Source organism: Bombina bombina, chromosome 4 (genome assembly GCF_027579735.1).
Source record: "Bombina bombina isolate aBomBom1 chromosome 4, aBomBom1.pri, whole genome shotgun sequence".
In the NCBI taxonomy this organism is placed as follows: Eukaryota; Metazoa; Chordata; class Amphibia; order Anura; family Bombinatoridae; genus Bombina; species Bombina bombina.
Window position 1 is genome coordinate 795960362 of NC_069502.1, and position 24015 is coordinate 795984376.

At 42.0% G+C, this 24015-nt stretch overlaps 1 protein-coding gene across 1 annotated transcript in view; it reads right to left on the bottom strand.

Annotated features, from left to right (window-relative positions):
* The window catches only part of LOC128656999 (gastrula zinc finger protein XlCGF26.1-like), a 208062-nt gene extending 189887 nt beyond the window's left edge, over positions 1 to 18175 (bottom strand). The window contains exons 1-3 of the mRNA XM_053711214.1: positions 18129 to 18175; positions 14761 to 14848; positions 10671 to 10827 (exon numbers count right to left, since the gene is read on the bottom strand). Of these exons, the coding sequence (XP_053567189.1) occupies positions 10671 to 10722 (52 nt within the window). The 5' untranslated portion in view covers positions 10723 to 10827; positions 14761 to 14848; positions 18129 to 18175. The remainder of the gene's footprint in view (positions 1 to 10670; positions 10828 to 14760; positions 14849 to 18128) is intronic.
* Positions 18176 to 24015: the final 5840 nt, after the last annotated feature.

A 24015-nucleotide genomic window follows, 5' to 3' on the forward strand; every position in this document is an offset into this window, starting at 1 on the left:
AATATCCAAATAATTAATTTCCCTGTCATGTGTTTCATATGTGAATTTAAGATTCATGTTATTAGTGTTTAGATACTGAGTAAATCCACTCAAGGCCTGTTCATCTCCCTGCCATATGAAAAACAAATCATCTATAAAGCGTTTGTACATGATTATATTCTGCTTGTATAGGATTGAATCGCCAAAGATGTGGGACAGCTCCCACCAACCCATATATAGGTTGGCATATGTGGGGGCAAATTTTGCCCCCATGGCTGTCCCACATCTTTGGTGATAACATTTCTCCCATAACTAAAATAGTTATGTGTAAGTAAATATCTAATAATTATCAGTACATAATCTTTAAATTTCATACTAAAATTGTGTTTTTCGTTCAGAAAAAATGCTATTGCTTTTAAGCCTTCTTCATGTGGAATAGTACCATATAAAGAAATTACATCCACAGTTAGCCATTTGTTTTTGTGTGTCCATGTTTCAGTGTTCAATATTTGTATGAGGTGTTTTGTATCTCTTAGGTAGCTAGATAGTTCTAATACCATTAGTTGCAAGAGACAGTCAATCCACTCAGAGTGGTTCTAATAAAGATCCAATGCCCGATACAATGGGGCATGCTGTGACATTAATTAAACTCTTATGTACTTTTGGAAAAGCATGGAATACTGGTGTCTGCGGGCGTTTTACAAACAGATATTCACTGGTGAATTTGTCAATATAACCTTCATGTGGACCCTCATCCAATAGATGTGTCAATTCATATTTATATATGTTTATTGGGTTATTATCCAAGACCTCATAATTTTGTGTATCATTTAATTGTCTCATAATTTCAGCTTCATAATCAGTAGTGTCCCATACCACTATACTCCCTCCTTTGTCAGATTTCTTAATAATAATAATAATAGTGTTTTTTTGTAAATCATTTAACGCTTTCCATTCTTTATGTGTTAAATTTGATTGCTGCTTTGAAGTGTTGACTTTTTGTGATAGTTTAACTAAATCTCTTTCTATTCTATGTTGAAATTGTTCCAGAATGTTCCCTCTTGTTTGTATTGGGTAAAAATCTGATTTATTTTTGAAACCTATATGACTGTCAGTTTGATCTGTGGGATCTATAAGTTGTTCTTATTCTAATGTAATTAATGTTTCTTTAGTGCATAGATCTTCAAATTTTAGATGTGTATCTTCAATTCTATTTATTTGCATATCTTGAGTGTTACTCACTATATCATATGGATCTTCTGCATTGAATTGTGGATCTAAAAAATGTTTGAGAGTTAGGTTACGAATTAGTCTGTTTACATCTATTAATGTTTCAAATAGGTTAAACTTCTTAGTAGGTACAAAATTAAGGCCATAACTAATTCACACGAATGCAGCAACACCAGTTTCTCAGAGACACTGCAGAAAAATGTTCACTATAAAAAAATATCTCATTACAGAAAATGAAAATAAGTTCTGCCTCTGGGCCTCAGTATGCTCTTGTGACAACACTGCTGCCATATATAGAGCATGATCCTTGTTACGGTTACCCTTAGTCTCGCTGAGAGATGGACCGCTTAGTAGCCTGGATCCCTATTGCTAAAGAGGGGAGAAGCTGCTTTCCATAGTATTCTATATGAGTCTCGCAAATATAGAATAATCTCCCTTAGCTGCAGTACAGCTAGGATACCCTTCTGCCCACAAAAACGAGTCAACGCTGCGATTGAGGGTCAAACAAGAACTCAGGACTGGGATGCCCAGCCTGCTTTTTATTAAGGTTACATGCACACAGGGCACTCCCAGGGGGAGAGGGGGGGAAGCACAAAATCCCCCATCACACATTTAGATAGAGAGCACTGTCCTTTGACAGGCCACAATAGGATTACAGTACTTAAGATAACAAGTTTACAAGTTCATCTTATCAATTAGCAGTCTGGCTCCAGAGGTGATTAGACAATAGTTTCTAAAAGCTGAAAAAAAAGAGTTAACTCTTTATGAAATGAAACTTGTTACAGTTTTCTCGGAGCCCTTCTTAGGCGCTGGCTTGCTGGTTCAGGCATTGCTGCTGGGAAATAAGCTCTTCACAACAAAATAACTAATGCTTCTGTAACATTGCTCCCTTTCTGTGGAACACTCTGGCAGACACGGTCTGACCCCTTTTCGGGGCAGACTAAGGCTGTCCAGACCGCTGGTTATGCGGGGCTGAGGTCGGTTTGTCTGGACAACCCGTCGGCGTTGCCATTCTGTTTCCCAGGTCTGTAAGTAATGGTGAAATTGAAGGTTTGCAACGATAAGCTCCAACGTAATAGCCTGCCGTTATCTCCAGAGACCCGGTTCAGCCACACCAACGGGTTATGGTCGGTGACCAGAGTGAACTCCTGACCATATAAATAGGGAGTCAATTTCTTTAATGCCCACACCAAAGCCAAACACTCCTTTTCGACCGCTGCATAGCCGACTTCGCGGGGCAGGAGCTTCCGGCTGATGTAGGCAACTGGATGCTCCCCTCCATCTTCGCCTACTTGGCTGAGGACGGCTCCCAGCCCGAACATGGAAGCATCTGTATGGACGATAAAACGTTTGTTAAGGGCTGGGGCCGCCAAGACAGGAGCGTTAATTAGAGCATTTTTGAGAGCCTGGAAAGCCGTTTCACAGTGGGGAGACCACAGGACCTGTCGAGGTAAGTTCTTCTTGGTCAAGTCAGTCAGGGGTTTGGCAAGTGTGCTGTAGTCTGGTACGAACCGTCTATAGTACCCTGCTGTGCCCAGGAAGGCTAGGACCTGAGTCTTAGTGATGGGGGTGGGCCAATTGGCGACAGCTTCTATTTTGGCCGGCTCTGGTCGCTGCTTTCCACACCCCACCCGGTGACCCAGGTACTGTACCTCGGCCATCCCAAAGTGGCATTTTTCTGGCTTCAGAGTCAGGCCAGCAGCCCGGATCTGATCCAGAACCATTCCCACATGAGCTAAGTGGTCCTCCCAGGACTCACTGTGGATCGCTATGTCGTCCAGGTAGGCGCAAGCAAAACTCTGGAAGCCATCCAGGAGCCTATCCACCAAGCGCTGGAATGTAGCTGGGGCATTCTTCATCCCAAACGGCATTACCCTAAACTGATATAAGCCGAATGGGGTGACGAATGCCGACTTGGGGATAGCCTCCGGGGCCAGGGGAATCTGCCAGTAACCTTTGCAGAGGTCAATAGTGGTCAGGTAATTTCCCCTGGCTATACGATCGAGTAGCTCGTCTACCCTGGGCATAGGGTAAGCGTCCGTCACGGTATTTTCATTGAGCCTCCGATAGTCTACGCAGAACCGGGTGGTCCCATCTTTCTTGGGCACCAAGACAACTGGGGAGGCCCAGGGACTATCGGAGGGCTCAATTACCCTGAGCTGGAGCATCTCATCGATCTCCTTCTTCATTCCTGTCCTAACTGCTTCGGGGATTCGGTACGGAGCCTGGCGCAAGGGAGCTTGTCCCGGAGTATCTACCTGGTGGGTGGTTAAAGTAGTGTACCCTGGCTTCGGGGAGAAGGTGAGGTGTTTGGACTGGAGGAGTTGGTTGAGCTGCTCCCTTTCAGTGGGGCTAAGTCGGTCCCCTATCTGAACCTGCGCCACTATACCTGTGGGGAGGCTCTTTTCTAATAGGTCTGGAATGGGTAAACTGTCGGGGTCTTCCTGAGGGGAACAACATACGGCCGTCACGTTCTCTGGTCGCTCAAAATATTCCTTGAGCATGTTTACATGGAATGTCTTTCTAAGATTGTTGTCGTGGCAGCTAGCTATCACATAAGTGGTGTCTCCCCTTTTCTCTACGATCTGGTAGGGACCCTGCCAGGACGCCTGCAATTTGTCTGTCTTCACCGGCTTAAGTACTAACACCTTTTGTCCTATGGTGAAGATTCTCTTTCGGGCCCCCCGATCGTACCATACTTTCTGTCTTCTCTGGGCCAACTGGAGATTAGCCCGCACGGATTTGGCTAATTGCTCCATTCGGTCCCTGAGTTCCAGCACGTATGGCACAATTGGGACACCGTCAGCCTCCATCTCTCCCTCCCAGTGCTCCCGGATCAGGTTTAGGGGTCCCCGTACCTTTCTTCCGTAGAGCAACTCGAAGGGAGAGAACCCTGTCGTTTCCTGGGGCACCTCCCGATAAGCAAATAGGAGGTGCGGCAGGAAGCGTTCCCAGTCTCGGTATTCCTGAGTGAACGTCTTGAGCATTTGCTTGAGGGTCCCATTGAACCTCTCACACAGCCCGTTCGTCTGGGGGTGGTATGGGGAGCTTAGGAGGGACTTAATTTTGCAAACCTGCCAGAGTTGTTGGGTCAATTCAGCCGTAAATTGGGTGCCTCGGTCGGATAGGATTTCTTTTGGAAATCCTACCCGGGAGAACACCTGTACTAGTGCATTCGCTACCGTATCCGCTTGTATGTTGGATAGGGCGACAGCCTCTGGGTACCTGGTAGCGTAGTCCACTACGGTAAGAATGTATCACTTACCGGAGGGACTAGGGGTAGCCAGTGGTCCCACTAGGTCAATAGCAACCCGGCTGAAGGGTTCCTCTACAATGGGCATATTTACTAGCTGGGCTTTAGGGTGATCGCCTCGCCTTCCTACTCGTTGACACACATCGCAGGTGTTACAGTAAGTTCTAACGTCAGCGTGCACCCCTGGCCAAAAGAACGTGTGAGTAATGCGGTGTAGGGTACGGGTAACGGCTAGGTGGCCTGCTAAGGGGATGTCGTGGCCTATTTTGAGGATTTCTTGACGGTATTTGTGGGGCACTACCAGCTGTCGCCTACGCTGTCCCCTTTTCTCTGTCCAGCGGTATAGTTTCCCTTTTTCCCATAAGAATGTTTCGTTATCTGCCCCGCCCCCTCCGGTCTCTGCTCGTTCCCGGTACTTTTGTAAGGTCGGGTCAGTCTTAGACTCTGCCTCGAAGGCATCTGGGGTGTCCCAGGGTATGGGGCCTAACCTGTCAGGCAAGGTCGGGGTAGGTCTTACCTGTGTCTCCCGCACTGGTGAGAGCTCTCGCTCCGTCCGGGCTTGGGCCCGTGTAGTCACTGGGTCCGCCTCGTTGTTGCATACTGGAGCATAGGCAGAAGTCATGGGGCCCAAATCGTTGCCCAGTAGTACTTCGGCAGGTAAATTATCCATTAGGCCCACGTTCACAGCCCCCTTTCCCGCTCCCCAATCAAGATGCACTTTAGCTGTTGGAATTTTGTACACATCCCCCCCCGCCACTCTAACGGCCACAGTCTGTCCGGATCGCTTGTGCTCTGGCACCAAATGACTCTGTACCAGCGTGATAGTAGCCCCTGTGTCTCGCAATCCCTCGGTAGATCGCCCCTCGAGCCATACCCTCTGCCGATGGTGCTGGCGGTTATCTGAGGCAGCATATACAGGGTCTGCCTCGTGAAGCGGCCCCACATATCCCTCCATAGGGGCCTCTTGGTTAACACAGAGGGCCCGGGCCGGACGATAGGACCCAGAGGGGTAATTGTAATTCCTGGGTGTCTGGTGCGTATTAAGGGGGCAGCTAGCCATGAAATGCCCTGGTTGCTTGCATCGGTGGCAAGTCGGTCTGGGACGCTCAGAGCTGTTATTGGGTGGTCCTGAGTGTCGGACGGGCCCTGTGGGCACCGGGGCTCGGAATTCAGCACGAGGGGGTGCACGGTAAACCTCTCTGGGTTCGACCCGTGCTGGAGCTCGGTAGTTCATGGGTTCGTGAAGACGGGAGTCATAATGTTCATCGGCCAATTTGGCTGCTTCTTCTAAGGTAGAAGGCCGCCTGTCTCGCAGCCATTCCTTCCCTTGCTGTTCCATGCCATTATAAAAATGTTCTAAGAGAAACAATTGTAAAATTTCCTCCCCAGTCACCGCTTTACTTCCGCTCAGCCAGTGATTTGCCACTCTCCGCATTCGGTGCGCCCATTCCATATGGGTATCGTTAGGCTTCTTTTCCGTGCCCCGAAACTGTCGGCGATACGTGTCCGGAGTTACAGCGTACCGTCGCAACAGTGTCTCCTTAACTAGCTCATACTGTGTCACTTCCTCAGCACCCAGAGTACGAAAGGCTTCCAGGGCTCGCCCGGATAGTTTCCCAGACAATATCGTGGGCCACTCTCTGTTGGGAATCTGGTGCAGGGCACATTGCCTTTCGAAGTCCGCCAAATATTCATCAATCCCTGTCTCGCTCTCTAGGAAGGGTCGAAATGCCGCATAGGGTATCTTGGGCCTCCCAGCATTTTCGACAGGGATGATTACCTGCGGGGCTTCAGCATTGCGGTGTGCTTTCGCTAGGTTGAGTTCGTGGGCTCGAGTCTCTCGTATATCCTCGTCCGCCTCCGCCATCAACTGCTGTACCAATTCCATGGAGGGGTTCGGCCCGTATAATGAGAGCCTTTCCCGAACAATCCTGGTTTTTTCGTCACTAATCGTGGTCGGTGTTTCCGCCATTGTGAAGCTCTGATCCAGTTCGGTCAATTCTGCGATCAGCTCTCTCCTCGGCCGGTTGCTGGCGTACCCCCCTCTGCTTTCAAGTAAATCCTTTAGGGTTGTACGCTTCAATTTTTCGTAAGCGCTCTCCATCCGTTCTGTACCTCTCCTAGGAAATCCAGGAAAATCCCGCCGCTGCCGCCAAATGTTACGGTTACCCTTAGTCTCGCTGAGAGATGGACCGCTTAGTAGCCTGGATCCCTATTGCTAAAGAGGGGAGAAGCTGCTTTCCATAGTATTCTATATGAGTCTCGCAAATATAGAATAATCTCCCTTAGCTGCAGTACAGCTAGGATACCCTTCTGCCCACAAAAACGAGTCAACGCTGCGATTGAGGGTCAAACAAGAACTCAGGACTGGGATGCCCAGCCTGCTTTTTATTAAGGTTACATGCACACAGGGCACTCCCAGGGGGAGAGGGGGGGAAGCACAAAATCCCCCATCACACATTTAGATAGAGAGCACTGTCCTTTGACAGGCCACAATAGGATTACAGTACTTAAGATAACAAGTTTACAAGTTCATCTTATCAATTAGCAGTCTGGCTCCAGAGGTGATTAGACAATAGTTTCTAAAAGCTGAAAAAAAAGAGTTAACTCTTTATGAAATGAAACTTGTTACAGTTTTCTTGGAGCCCTTCTTAGGCGCTGGCTTGCTGGTTCAGGCATTGCTGCTGGGAAATAAGCTCTTCACAACAAAATAACTAATGCTTCTGTAACAATCCTGTACCTACCTCAGTATGCTCTCGACAAGCACTACTGCTATATATACACAGCAGCTCCTGTGCCTACCTCAGTATGCTCTCATGACAAGCACTGCTGCCATATATACAACAATCCTACTGCCTATCTAAATAATGTCAGTGTAATTTTAAAAACCGTGACCCTATAACATGTTTAATTGCTGCAATCCTTCAGTGTCTGCTGCTCTCTACAAAGCTGATCTCTGATTTTAAAGGGATATGAGACCCAATGCTTTTTCCTGATTAAGACAGAGAATACAATTTTAAAATGTTTCCAATTTACTTCTATAATCAAATTTGCTTTGCTGCCATGATATTCTGTGCTGTACAAATACCTAGGTAGACATCTGGAGCACTATGTGGCAGAAACAAGTACTGCCATCTAGTGCTCTTGCAAATGTATAACATTCTTACAAGACTGCTGCCATCTAGTGCTCTTGCAAATGGATAACATTCTTACAAAACTGCTGCCATCTAGTGCTCTTGCAAATGGATAACATTCTTACAAAACTGCTGCCATCTAGGGCTCTTGCAAATGTATAACATTCTTACAAAACTGCTGCCATCTAGTGCTCTTGCAAATGTATAACATTCTTACAAAACTGCTGCCATCTAGTGCTCTTGCAAATGTATAACATTCTTACAAAACTGCTGCCATCTAGTGCTCTTGCAAATGGATAACATTCTTACAAAACTGCTGCCATCTAGTGCTCTTGCAAATGTATAACATTCTTACAAAACTGCTGCCATCTAGTGCTCTTGCAAATGGATAACATTCTTACAAAACTGCTGCCATCTAGTGCTCTTGCAAATGTATAACATTCTTACAAAACTACTGCCATCTAGTGCTCTTGCAAATGTATAACATTCTTACAAAACTGCTGCCATCTAGTGCTCTTGCAAATGTATAACATTCTTACAAAACTGCTGCCATCTAGTGCTCTTGCAAATGGATAACATTCTTACAAAACTGCTGCCATCTAGTGCTCTTGCAAATGGATAACATTCTTACAAAACTGCCGCCATCTAGTGCTCTTGCAAATGTATAACATTCTTACAAAACTGCTGCCATCTAGTGCTCTTGCAAATGTATAACATTCTTACAAGACTGCTGCCATCTACTGCTCTTGCAAATGTATAACATTCTTACAAAACTGCTGCCATATAGTGCTCCTGAAATGGTTTGGCTCCTGAGCTGACGTCCCTGTTTTTCAGCAAAAGATACCAAGAGAATGAAGACAAATTGATAATAGAAATAAAGTAGAACGCTGTTAAAAATCACATGGGCTATCTGAATCATTAAAGAAATAAATTTGGGTTTCATATACATTTAACCCTTTACAGGTGCCATTTGCTGATGTCCTGCACGTTTACGCTGGGTGCCACCATCTTGGAGTGTAGGTATTCTCGCACCCTGGGACAAAACCAGTGCGCATTCACAATACAGTGATCTTGGCGGCTTTTTACCATCTGTACTGTGCACCTGGGGTTAGTGAGTGTGACTGACCTGCAGCTTTATATTTTTGCAGCCCCTGCATTGCTCTATATTATTCATGTGGCTTTTTATACAAGTTATTTAACTATTACACTGTGTATAAAAACTGCACAAATATAAAACCTCACACACTGTATTATGTGATAACCTGAAGCGCACAATACTGCTGTGAGAAAACTCCAATATGGCGCTGCCCTGTATTAAAAAGCAGAGCTACAGCATTCAGCACCTGTAAAAAGGTAAAATATGAGCAAAGCTCTAAAGAGAGCTGCAGGCCGAGGAGGAAAAACAATAATATGTTGAGTAGTGACCGTTGTGTTGTAGTTGTGCCCAGCGGTTTAATGTCCTTTTAATGCTAAATAGTGATGGATATTTATTGTCTCATATGAGGTGGATCTGTAATTAACTATATGTATGACAGAATAAAACAACAGTGGGACCATCACAGTAGGAAACTTCATTAGAGCCCGATTTAGTGCTCCCTGTATGTGACCAACAACATCACATACACATTATAGTAACTACACAGCTCTGTGCCTATAAACCTTATTAAACCCCTGATTAAGTGCTCTCTGTATGTGACTAACAACACCACATACACATTATAGTACTACACAGCTCTGTGCCTATAAACCTTATTAAACCCCTGATTTAGTGCTCCCTGTATGTGACCAACACCACCACATACACATTATAGTAACTACACAGCCCTGTGCCTATAAATCTTATTAAACCCCTGATTTACTGCTCCCTGTATGTGACCAACAACATCACATACACATTATAGTAACTACACAGCTCTGTGCCTTTAAACCTTATTAAACCCCTGATTTACTGCTCCCTGTATGTGACCAACAACATCACATACACATTATAGTAACTACACAGCTCTGTGCCTTTAAACCTTATTAAACCTACTCAGTTAATTAAAGAGATATTGAACTAAGTAGTGTGATTCAGACAGAACATACACTTTTAGACATTTTTCCAATTTACTTCTATTATAAAATGTACTTTGTTTTGATGGTTTTCTTTCTTGAAGAGATATTTAGATAGGTAGGGTGTACTCTTCTGGAGAACTACATGGCAGGAAAAAGTGCTACCATCTGCTGCTCTTGTTATATTGTTATAGTGCTGCAGAATCCGGAGGTTACCTTTCTGCTTTTCAACAAAGGATACCAAGAAAATGAAGCAATTAGATAATTTAAGTAAATCAAAAAGTAGCTTAGAATTGTACGCTGTATCTGAATCATAAAAGAAAAACATTGGGTTTCATGTCCCTTTAACATTACATCAGACCCTGTGCAAGCACCTGGTGCTGATCTCAGCACTAACAGAAGCAGTGATTAGTGGGTACAATGCGCGCACTGTGCACAGAGATTATTAACCAATTAGCCCCCATTTAAAGGGACATAAATAGTACAAAAAGAAAATTCTCTTATGTTTCAGCATTTTATTATTGCACTGTAGCTTGCATATAACTATGTGTTTAATTCTTACAAAGGGATTAAACATATAGCTATTGGCAGGTCCAGAGCAATAGTGCAATACTGGGAACCAGCTGAAGACATCTGGTGAGCCAATGACAAGAGGCATGTGTGGAGCCACCAATCACCAGCTAGCTCCCAGTAATGCACTGCTTCTGCTGCTGAGGTGTGTATATTCTTCTCAACAAACTTGATACTAAAAGTGAATTTAAAAGTGTCTTACAGTTCTATGCTCTGTCTGAACCAATTTTGACTTTCATGTCCCTTTAAGCACAGACTGACACTGAGCGTGAGCACCTGGTGCTGATTGTGTTGTTAACAAGGGTAAAGCTTTTCATATGCTGCTTAGTAGAAACTTCTGTACATCACCAGCTCACTAATGACTGCTATCTGCCTTTATGGTGATCAGATCACTGATTATTATCCCATTCTGATGACAAAACCAGGTGACATGCATGCGACGTCCCGCTTACCTCCGTGTGCATCAGGAAGGTCTGAGGTTTGGTTCTCGGTCTTGTCAGACATTGTCTTGTTCAGCAACTGAATTTGTCAGATATTCTTATAAATGTTTCTCCTTAACTGACAAATGCAGTGATGTGTATTGTACCTGATCTTCACAGTAACAGGAGCCTAAACACAGAAAGAGAGAGAGAGTGGGGGTCTCATGTATAGTTCACGACTGGTAACAAATAGAATCAAGTGAATAGAACTTATTAATCCAATAGAAAACTGCGATTATTATAAATCAATCAATACATAAACTGACCTAACAATACATACTTTTATGTCACTAAATACAGGTAACCCATTCATTTCTCTGACACCTTGTACTGAAGCGGTTTCTAACCATTTGTACATCTTTGTATTTAAACATCAATTCCAGTTGTTTTCTACTGTGTCAACGCACACAAATGATATGATTATTTTTGGTTTGTTTATTTTTCCAACAGACCAAGCAGTTTTAGAAACTAACTTCAGTTTGCATTAAATTGATGGTATATCCAAGCGTATAACAAAAGCTAGGATTTACCCTAATAAAAAATAAATGTTAGTTTCTCTAATCGTTTCGTAAAAAACGATGTTAAACTCACCCTATCTGTAAGGAAAGAAGATCGCTAATACAGCGACAGCTGACACGCATGGCTATTGGTCTAGAGGTGGAAACGTAACCTAAATGAAGAAAGCGATGTGCTGTGGGAAGCCGAAGGCGCTGAGTTAGTGATCTTCTTTCCTTACAGATAGGGTGAGTTTAACATAGTTTTTTTACAAAACAATGAGAGAAACTAACATTTACTTTTTAGCGATGGTAAATCCTAGCATTTGTTATATGCTTGGGTTTACCATCATTTTAATATTATTATTACTCAAATATGGTAAAAATTCATCATATAAATTGCTTTCAGAGAGGTGAGAGTCACTTAATTTTGAGAATATATGTACTTATGTATGAGTGTATGGCAGCAATACTGGTGCATTACTGGTATCCAATGGGTTAAATTTCAGATATCTGTGTAATAAAAAGTGGTTTATGAGTTACTGGTTCCCAACACATATCATGGGCAGATTTTCTAGGATCTTCTACAAGTCTTTCGCAACTTGCGTCACCCCTTTATTACTAAGGGTTTAGGAGAAATCTGCTTTAATATGTTTGTTTCCATGAGAGTTTATTAATGCCACTATAGCCACCATCCCCAAACACAATAAAAACCAAATTGGAGAGCTATCTTTCCATCTCTCTCATAAATGATGCAAAACTATATGCTAAAATCCTAGCAGCTAGACTCAATACTATACTACCAAAACTAATAAGTTTAGATAAAGTGGGTTTCACTCCCAATCGCCAAGGTCCAGACAACACAAGGCGACTGCTTTATATCAGGTTTGAGTGTAGAAAGCAAAATCTCCCTGTAATCATGATTGCCCTTGATGCCGAAAAGGCATTTGAACTTGTGAATTGGTCGTATATGTCAGAAGTGCTAAACACCTTTTGCTTCCCGTCACCTTTCTTATCCGCTGTCCCTGCTCTCTATTCTCACCCATCTGCTTCCATGAGGGGTCTATGATTCGCCTCCTTATCCTTTCCTATCTCCAACGGTACACATCAGGGTTGTTCCCTTTCTCCCCGAATTGTTTCATTTAATATAGAACCCCTGGCAGAGGCCATCCGTTCCTCCAAAATAATTCAAGGGCTCAGGTTACATGTCATTGAACATAAAGTAGCTCTATTTTCTGATAACTCTCAGAGGCTGATCACTCACTACCAGCACTTTTCAACTTACTTAGCTACTTAGGCACTCTCAACTTCTATAAACTCAATTATCACAGTTATACAGGCATCTAAGCAGCATGTCCCATCTCCCTGTAACTGACAATTGTCAGTTTTAAATAATAATTTGCTTGTGCGCAAAATGTGAAGCCCCGATGATGCCTGTCAGTATACAGGCCAGATCGCCGGGGTGATCACCTGTTGCAATCGTCCCCATCTTTGGAGCAAGTCTACTTGAAGGCATCTTCCAACCGTGTTGGCTGACTGCGGGAGTTAGGTCTGCTGGATGACCTTGAGAATCCGGCCTGCTCTTTTGCACCTTTACTTCTTGGTGCAACTTCAAATGTGAGTGCACACTTGGCAATACTATTATATCGCTATACTGTTTGGTGATATTAGGCCATGTGGCGCCCCTGTTCTCGTTTCCCTTCTACAAGTACACACATGTGCATTTCTTTTTCTTTTCTTCTCCTCACCTTCCCCGGTCTTCTCTTCCATTAGACCTAAATTTTCCTATAAACGTCCTAACACTTTGTTCTTATTTAACTTGTTACCCTATTCCCTGTTTACCTGGTAAAAGGATATGAACAGGTCCACAACAATTCTTCACAAAGAGTATAGAACAGTGCACAGAAATAAGTTGAAATCTAAGAGTCTTTATAAAAATACTTACCATTTCCGTAATGAAAGCAGACCAGCGATCCTCCACCCTCAGCTCCTGCTGTAATTAGCATATCGACAACAAATACGGGTCGGCTTCCTATAATCATTGAATGGCCTCACGAGCTGGACGCTTTGAAGTGCACGCAATGATTGGAGAAAGCCTGATTTGTCAACGCTGTGCTAAGTATAGCAGGAGCTGCGGGCAGAAGATCGCTGGTCTGTTTTCATGAAGAAAAAGGTCAGTATTTTAAAAAAAGATGTTTAAAATGTAAAGTTTAATGAATGAAAGTGCCCCTGTTTTTATAAAAAACGGGCACTTTTTCATTAAACTTTACATTCACTTTATTAAAGTGACTTTAAATTGATAAACACAATAGTACTAAAAAACACATCTACTGTATTTACTCAAATGTTTTTTACAAACTGAAAAACAACCATAAATTCTTTGGATTTGGGCACCTTCTGTTGTAGGTAGAACGCAGATTGCACAACAATGCAGACCGTTAGCTCACAGAAAAATTTACTTTTCAAGTGGGCGGGTATTTGAATTTCATATCTATATTAAAAGTACAGTTTAGTGGAAAAAGTGAGGGATCATTTTACCTTTAAATCGGTTTATGTCAAAATTCAAGTGGTTTTATAATAATGCTTATATTCGCTTACTATTGAATTTGAGTATTGGGCAATAATATACAAGTATATGTACAAAAAATGCAATTACAGTTGCATAAAGGACATATTGTCAGACTCTAAGAGTATATTATCATAAAGGTAAAGTTTTAAAAAAAAAGAAAAATTATTTTAAAATCTTAAACAGTCATACAAGATAACTTCATTGGGAAAAATAAAGAATAAAGTCCAACCGGACTATACACACAGTATGTTAATAAGATAATGACAGTGAGTATAATGAGTATTAGTATCAATGATAACTGCGGATATAATGGCAGTGTCCATATCAACCTCTCATAAGGTATTATTTGTTCTAATCATATCAAGCAGTGTTAAATATCAGCCTCACATAAGGTATTGTGTTCTGATCACACAAAGTACACCTGCTAGGTATTGCAGCAATAGTAATATCCCTGATGCGTTTTGTAACCAATCCTTAAAAGTTACTACTAGCGATATCACCTCTTTATAACATATAATGTCTCCCAAATAATATACAGTGCTACTGCTAAAGTATATATTAATTGAAAACGCTAGATTCATAAAAAGCCCCTTCTATAGTGGGGGCTTGGATTACAATTATATACTAAGTATATAGTACCTCACTTTTTAAATGCTTACTCAATCTGAATTTATGCTATAATAGTGATTTTGATAATCCAGCAGTCAGCGTAATTGTAATCCAAGCCCCCGCTATAGAAGGGGCTATTTTTGAGTCTAGCGTTTTTAACTGTAATATATACTTTAGCAGCAGCACTAGTAATCTGTCCTTTATGCAACTCTAATTGCATTGTTTGTACATATATTGTACCTATATTAAAAGTAAGTTAGTTATAGCGCATCTTCATTTCAACTGATAAATTAAACTCCATCTAAGATATCACTAACATTCCGGATCTCATTTTATAAAGGTAAGAGTTTACCATAACTTTAAAATACCTAAGCCACAAGGCCGTTCTTACCAGGTCTGTAGTAACCATAGATTTGTCATAAAGTTAAAACAACTTAGGGGATAGCTGTCAGTGAAAGATGTTTATATTTTCAGAAAATCTGCAAGAAAGGGTGCGACACTGTTAACTTTAGGAAGAAAAAAAATAAATAAGCACTAATGCAAAAGACTGGCAAAAACAAATCCAAGTTGCTAAACAGTTAAAAACACAGCCAGGATAAAACTACACATGTTCTTGGTCCCCTGTTGGAAAGAGTTTGATTATAAAAAACACAAAAGTGAGAAAAATAGATATTTACAAAGAAAAATCAGTTTAGGGTATGTCTCAAACATACTCCCTGCATAATTAAAACAGATGATTGAGGCAACAAGGGTGTGTAAAATGAGACTACAAATTGCAGCACCTGTTCTGAGTCTGAAAAATGCACATAATGAGAGGAAAATAACAAATATTGTCAGACCTTTAGAGGCGAGAAAAAAGAACCAAGCTTTAAAATGATGGTAAATCTGAGCGTTTAACAAAAGCTAGGATTTACTTAAGGATTTATTTTAAAAAAAGGTGCTAAACTCACCCTGACTGTGCCGCTGCGCCTCGCTAAAGTCATCGGCTCCGGCCGCCCGGGGCCCAAGCTCATTCCTTCAATGAAGTGATGTTTTCACCTCACTAATAGCCATGCGTGTCAGCTAACGGTGTTCTGTATGCTAGCATGGCTATTGGTTTAGAGGTGCAAACGTCACCTCATTGCTAGAAGAGCGCTGTACTGTGGGCGGACGGAGCCGCTGAGTTTAGCAAGGTGCAGAGTGAGTTTAGCACCCTTTTTTAAATAGCTGATGACTTAAACTCCACTTTATTTTTAGTGAAGGTAAATCCTAGCATTTGTTAAACACTCAGATTTACCATCACTTTAACCAAAAATTAGCGGAAACAGCATAATATTTAAAGGGACACTGACCCCAAAAAAATTCTTTCGGGATTCAGATAGAACATGAAATTTTAAGTAACTTTCTAATTTACTCCTATTATCAAATTTTCTTTATTCTCTTTATATCTTTATTTGAAATGCAAGAATGTAAGTTTAGACGCCGGCCCATTTTTGGTGAACAACCTGGGTTGTCCTTGCTGATTGGTGGATAAATTCATCCACCAATAAAATCATGCTCTCCAGAGTTCTGAACCCCAAAAAGCTTAGATGCCTTATTTTTCAAATAAAGATAGCAAGAGAACGAAGAAAAAGTGATAATAGGAGTCAATTAGAAAGTTGCTTAAAATTGCATGCTCTATCTGAATCACAAAAGAAAAAATTTGGGTACAGTGTCCCTTTAAGCAAAATGTCAAATATATAAAATACCATGCATTGAATATTATCCTATTGGCTGAAAAACAGTCCTGGCTTGTATACATAAATAAAATACCTACTGCTATTACCACAATAGTCATAAATTGCCATAAATAAATCTTAAAAGTATTCACATGGCTTGAAAAAAGTTCAAAAAAGTTCATTTACAGCACACAGTTTAAGTGTTTAAGGGCCTCTGAGAAACACAGACACACACACACCACACCCCTCCACAGTACCTTACAGATATATAATATTATAGAGAGGTTCCCTCTGTGTCTCTCTCACACAGACAGACTCTCCCTGGGACCTTATACACAGATATAAAATATTAAAAACAGGTTCCCTCTGTCTCACACACAGCCCCCTCCCCAGTACTTTGTATACAGATATATAACATTATAAACAGATTCCCTCACATGCACAGCTCTCTCCCCAGTACCTTATAAACAGGTATTTAATATTATAGCAAGGTTCCTGCTGCCTCACACATACAGAGACCCCCTCCCCAGTATGTTATATACAGATGAATAATATTATAGAGAGACTCCCTCTGTTTCACACACATACCTTATAAACAGATATATAATATTATAAAGAGGTTCCCTCTGCCTCACACACAGCCCCTTTCCGAATACCTTATATAAAGATGAATAATATTAGAGAGATGTTCCCCCTGTTTCACACACACACACACACAGCCCTCTCCCTAGTACCCTATATACAGATGAATAATATTATAGAGAGGTTCCCTCTGTCTCAGACACACAGCACTCTCCCTAGTACCCCATATACAGATCTATATTATAGATAGGTTCCCTCTGCCTCAGACACACAGCCCTATCCCCAGTACCTTATATACAGATATATAATATTATAGAGATATTCCCCTTGTTTCACACACACAGCCCTCTCCCTAGTACCCTTTATACAGATATATAATATTATAGAGATATTCCCCTTGTTTCACACACACAGCCCTCTCCCTAGTACCCTATATACATATGTATAATATAGAGAAGTTCCCTCTGTCTCAGACACACAGCCCTCTCCCTAGTACCCCATATACATATGTATAATATAGAGAAGTTCCCTCTGTCTCAGACACACAGTCCTCTCCCCAGTACCTTATATACAGATATATAATATTATAGAGATATTCCCCTTGTTTCACACACACACACACAGCCCTTTCCCTAGTACCCTATATACATATGTATAATATAGAGAAGTTCCCTCTGTCTCAGACACACAGTCCTCTCCCCAGTACCTTATATACAGATATATAATATTATAGAGATATTCCCCCTGTTTCACACACACAGCCCTCTTCCTAGTACCCTATATACAGATATATAATATTATAGAGAGGTTCCCTCTGTCTCAGACACACAGCACTCTCCCTAGTACCTTATATACAGATATAATATTATAGAGATATTCCCCTTGTTTCACACACACACACACACAGCCCTCTCCCTAGTACCCTATATACATATGTATAATATAGAGAAGTTCCCTCTGTCTCAGACACACAGTCCTCTCCCCAGTACCTTATATACAGATATATAATATTATAGAGATATTCCCCCTGTTTCACACACACAGCCCTCTTCCTAGTACCCTATATACAGATATATAATATTATAGAGAGGTTCCCTCTGTCTCACACTCACACACAGACTTCTCCCCAGTAAATTATACAGTATACATATATATATATATAATATTATAGAGAGGTTCCCTCAGCCTCACACACAGCTCCATCCCCAGTACCTTGTAAAAAGATGAATAATATTATAGAGATGCTCCCCCTGTTTCACACACACAGCCCTCTCCCCAGTACCCTATATACAGATGTATTTCTGTCTCTCACACACAGCCCCCTTCCCCAGTACCTAATATATAGATACATAATATTATAGAGAGGTTCCCTCAGTTATTCATATCGCATCTTCTCCAGTACACACAAGCATCAACCTCCGTACAGTACATACAGATATATAACACAATACAGTACAAAAGTGTCTCTGCTGATACCCACCTGAAGCTGTTACGTTACGAGTTGAGATAATAGCAGCTAGTTCCCATCTAGCTATTAGACCTTTGACGTCACCACAGTCACATGACTAGAGAGATCAAATAACTGGGCAGCAGATTAAAACACATCTCACCTCACATCACAGTACCATTTGATCGCTGCAGCCATCTGACATCACCAGTCTTGCAGCAGAACTGAAGTAGAACTAGCAATTTACCGTCTCACCTCAAAATAGTAGGTTTATGAAGGTTGCTATAAACAGAGTATGTACTAAAAGGAATGACAAGGGTGAATAACAAAATGGAATGCCCATAGACTTTAATGGGATGTAAAATTAAAAGTGTTAAAGCAACAAAACTATGATACATATCAAATAGATATTTACCAGATATGTTCCCCAGGTACATTAGCATATTCTGAAAGTGAGATTACGTGAGATTATAGCTGCTTTCTATTGAATGACAAGCGTGAATGACATAATGGAATGCCCATAGACTATAATGGGATTACATTTAAAAGTGCTATAGAAACTAATATATGATACATATCAAATAGATATTTACCAGATATGTTCCCCGGGTACAGTAGCATATTCTGAAAGTGACATTACATCAGATTATAGCTGCTTTCTATGGAATGACATTGGTGAATGACAAAATGGAATGCCCATAGACTTTAATGGGATGTAAAATTAAAAGTGTTGAAGCAACAAAACTATGAGACATATCAACTAGATATTTACCAGATATGTTCCCCAGATACAGTAGCATATTCTGAAAGTGAGATTACATTTAAAAGTGCTATAGAAACTGAAATATCAGACATATCAATTACCAGATATTTTCCCCAGGTACAGTAGCATATTCTGAAAGTGATGTCACTTCAGATTATAGCTGCTTTCTATGGAATAACAAGGGTGAATAACATAATGTAATGCCCATATACTATAATGGGATTACATTTAGTGCTATAGCAACAACAATATGAGATATATGAAGTAGATGCTTACCAGATATGTTCCCCAGGTACAGTAGCATATTCTGAAAGTGAGATTACGTCAGATTATAGCTGCTTTCTATGGAATAACAAGGGTGAATAACATAATGTAATGCCCATATACTATAATGGGATTACATTTAGTGCTATAGCAACAACAATATGAGATATATGAAGTAGATGCTTACCAGATATGTTCCAGTAGCATATTCTGAAAGTGAGATTACGTGAGATTATAGCTGCTTTCTATGGAATGACAAGGGTGAATGACAAAGTGGAATGCCCATAGACTATAATGGAATTACATTTAGTGCTATAGAAACAAAAATATGAGACATATGAAGTAGCCATTTACCAGATATGTTCCCCAGGTACAGTAGCATATTCTGAAAGTGAGATTACATCAGATTATAGCTGCTTTCTATGGAATGACATTGGTGAATGACAAAATGGAATGCCCATAGACTTTAATGGGATGTAAAATTAAAAGTGTTGAAGCAACAAAACTATGAGACATATCAACTAGATATTTACCAGATATGTTCCCCAGATACAGTAGCATATTCTGAAAGTGATATTAAGTGAGATTATAGCTGTTTTCTATGGAATGACAAGAGTGAATGACAAAATTGAATGCCCATAGACTATAATGGGATTACATTTAAAAGTGCTATAAAAACTGAAATATCAGACATATCAAATAGATATTTACCAGATATTTTCCCCAGGTACAGTAGCATATTCTGAAAGTGATGTCACTTCAGATTATAGCTGCTTTCTATGGAATGACAAGGGTGAATAACATAATGGAATGCCCATAGACTATAATGGGATTACATTTAGTGCTATAGCAACAAAAATATGAGATATATGAAGTAGATGCTTACCAGATATGTTCCCCAGGTACAGTAGCATATTCTGAAAGTGAGATTACGTCAGATTATAGCTGCTTTCTATGGAATGACAAGGGTGAATGACAAAATGGAATGCCCATAGACTATATTGGGATTACATTTAAAAGTGTAATAGCAACAAAAATATGAGACATATCAACTAGATATTTACCAGATATGTTCCCCAGATACAGTAGCATATTTTAAAAGTGAGATTACATCAGATTATAGCTGCTTTCTATGTAATGACAAGGGTGAATGACAAAATAGAATGCCCATCCTATTATATAAAAGGCCAAGTGTGTTTGTCCGAAGCTGTCATGCGCAGTAGCGACAGCACAAGGACAAACACACCTGGCCTTACCTCACATGCTGTTTGCGGCGGTGGGGCGAAAGTGGGCGTGGCTGGGCAGGAGTATGGGCGTGGCCGGGCATGGTCGGCGTGTGAGAGAGGGGAGAGAAATAGAAAGAGAGGAGGAGAGACAAAAAGAGATAGGAAAGAGCAGAAGAGGGGGAGAGAGAGAGCAAAAGAGAGGTGGAGCGAGAGAGAGCGCAAAGAGAGAGGGAGAGAGCACAAAAGAGAGAGGGGGAGAGAGAGCAATAGAGAGGGGGAGAGAGAGCAATAGAGAGGGGGAGAGAGAGCAAAAGAGAGGGATGGAGAGAGAGAGTGCAAAAGAGGGGGGGAGAGAGAGCAAAAGAGATGGGGAGAAAGAGAGCAAAAGAGAGGGATAGAGAGAGCAAAAGAGAGGGATGGAGAGAAAGAGCAAAAAAAAGGGGAGAGAGACAGAGCAAAAGAGAAGGGGGAGAGAGAGAGCACAAAAAGAGAGGGGAAGAGAGAGCACAAAAGAGAGCGCAAAAGAGAGGGGGAGAGAGAGCAATAGAGAGGGGGAAGAGAGAGCAAAAGAAAGGGGTGGGAGAGAGCAAAAGAGAGGGAAGAGAGATCAAAAGAGAGGGGGAGAGAGAACAAAAGAGAGGGGGAGAGAGAGAGCAATATAGAGGGGGAGAGAGAGAGCAAAAGAGAGGGGAGAGAGAGAGAGCAAAAGAGATGGGGGAGAGAGCAAAAAAGAGAGGGAGGAGAGAGAGAGCAAAAGAGAGGTGGAGTGAGAGAGAGCGCAAAGAGAGGGGGAGAGAGCACACAAGAGACGGGGGAGAGAGCACAAAAGAGATGGGGGAGAGAGCAAAAAAGAGAGGGACGAGAGAGAGCAAAAGAGGGGGGGGCGAGAGAGCAATAGAGAGGGGAGGAGAGAGCAAAAGAGAGGGATGGAGAGAGAGAGCAAAAGAGATGGGGGAGAGAGAGAGCAAAAGAGAGGGATAGAGAGAGAGCAAAAGAGAGGGATAGAGAGAGAGCAAAAGAGAGGGATGGAGAGAAAGAACAAAAAAAGGGGAGAGAGACAGAGCAAAAGAGAGGGGGGAGAGAGAGAGCACAAAAGAGAGGGGGAGAGAGAGGGCAAAAGAGAGGGGGAGAGAGAGTAATAGAGAGGGGGAATTGAGAGCAAAAGAAAGGGATGGAGAGAGAGCAAAAGAGAGGGTGGGAGAGAGCAAAAGAGAGGGGAAAGAGCAAAATAGAGGGAAGAGAGAGCAAAAGAGAGGGGGAGAGAGAGAGCAATATAGAGGGGGAGAGAGAGAGCAAAATAGAGGGGGGAGAGAAAGAACAAAAGAGAGGGGGAGAGAGAGAGAGCAAAAGGGAGGGGGGAGAGAGAGAGCAAAAGAGAGGTGGAGTGAGAGAGAGCGCAAAGAGAGGGGGAGAGAGCACAAAAGAGAGGGGGGAGAGAGCAAAAAAGAGAGGGAGGAGAGAGAGCAAAAGAGAGGGGGAGAGAGAGCAATAGAGAGGGGTAGAGAGAGCAAAAGAGATGGGGGAGAGAGCAAAAGAGATGGGGGAGAGAGAGAGCAAAAGAGAGGGATAGAGAGAGAGAGAGCAAAAGAGAGGGATGGAGAGAAAGAACAAAAAAGGAGAGAGACAGAGCAAAAGAGAGGGGGGAGAGAGAGAGCACAAAAGAGAGGGGAAGAGAGAGCACAAAAGAGAGGGGGAGAGAGAGCAATAGAGAGGGGGAAGAGAGAGCAAAAGAAAGGGATGGAGAGAGAGCAAAAGAGAGGGTGGGAGAGAGCAAAATAGAGGGAAGAGAGAGCAAAAGAGAGGGGGAGAGAGAACAAAAGAGAGGGGGAGAGAGAGACCAATATAGAGGGGGATAGAGAGAGCAAAGGAGAGGGGGGAGAGAAAGAGCAAAAGAGAGGGGGGAGAGAAAGAGCAAAAGAGAGGGGGGAGAGAGAGAGCAAAAGAGAGGGGGGAGAGAGAGAGCGCAAAGAGAGGAGGAGAGAGCACAAAAGAGAGGGGGGAGGGAGCACAAAAGAGAGGGAGGAGAGAGCAAAAAAGAGAGGGAGGAGAGAGAGCAATAGAGAGGGGGAGAGAGAGCAATAGGGAGGGGGAGAGAGAGCAATAGAGAGGGGGGATAGAGAGCAAAAGAGAGGGATGGAGAGAGAGAGCAAAAGAGGGGGGAGAGAGACAGAGCAAAAGAGATGGGGGAGAGAAAGAGCAAAAGAGATGGGGGAGAGAGAGAGCAAAAGAGAGGGATAGAGAGAGAGCAAATGAGGGTAATGGAGAGAAAGAGCAAAAAAAGGGGAGAGAGACAGAGCAAAAGAGTGGGGGGAGAGAGAGCACAAAAGAGAGGTGGAGAGAGCGCAAAAGAGAGGGGGAGAGAGAGCATGCAAAAGAGGGGGGGGGAGAGAGCGCAAAAGAGGGGGAGAGAGAGTGCAAAAGAGAGAGAGAACGCAAGAGAGAGGGGGAGAGAGAGCGTAAAAGAGAAGGGGATAGAGAGAGCAAGGGGTGGGACCGCTGTACTGCAAAAAATGGCCCGTGTAAACAGGCTTTAGGACTAGTAGACTGTAATAACATTTAAAAGTTCTATAGCAACAACAATATCAGACATATCAAATAGATATTTACCAGATATGTTCCCCAGATACAGTAGCATATTCTGAAAGTGAGATTACGTCAGATTATAGCTGCTTTCTATGGAATGACAAGGGTGAATGACAAAATAGAATGCCCATAGACTATAGTGGGATTACATTTAAAAGTGCTATAGCAAGGAAAATACGAGACATATCAAATAGATATTTACCAAATATGTTCCCAAGGTACAGTAGCACATATTCTGAAAGTGAGATTACGTCAGATTATAGCTGTTTTCTATGGAATGGCAAGGACGAATGACAAAATGGAATGCCCATAGACTATAATGGGATTACATGGAACAAGTATATACAAACTGCGCTTTCTAGTTATCACATAAAGTATTTCACAACAGATATAGAACCAACAAATTAAAATACCATAGAAAGTAAGTGGTATATAGTTTTACGTACACTATATAATACAGAGAATATAGGGTAAAACTTCAAAGTGACCTGTATACTTATAACCAGATCAGAAAAGTGTATATCACCCCGTTGGTATGTAAGTTCCTGCATATAATGGAAGCAGAGGAAAATGTATTTTCCAATATATGTCCCTGGAAAGCGGTGTGGACAATTCTAAGCAGTGGCCTCAGAAAATGCTGTCAATGGATGCTTCTCTTATTATACTGAGAGGACTGTGATCCCCCTCCCAAATGGAACTTGTAAAACAAAAACAGAGAGCGCATACCACTCTGTAAAAGTATTTAATACAAATTGTAAAGCGCAAGTAAAAAATATACGTACAGGAATTAAAAACAACAAAGCATATAGTGCATATCACCACAGAAACTCTGTTGCAGGCCAGATGAGTGTTGACTTGTGCCACTCGATCCTTCCTACAGTCTAAGCGCAACCGGAACACCATGAAGACTTGGAGGTGCGGGGCTACTCAAAGTTGTAATAGCCTGTGTCTGGAGATCATGTGAACACGATATAGCTCCTCAATGCGTTTCATCGGGATCCTACCCGACTTTGTCAAGAGGTGATGTATCAACAAACCGCTTAGAAACTTTTGAATTCAGCGGGCTGTCAAAGGTCAGGTACGT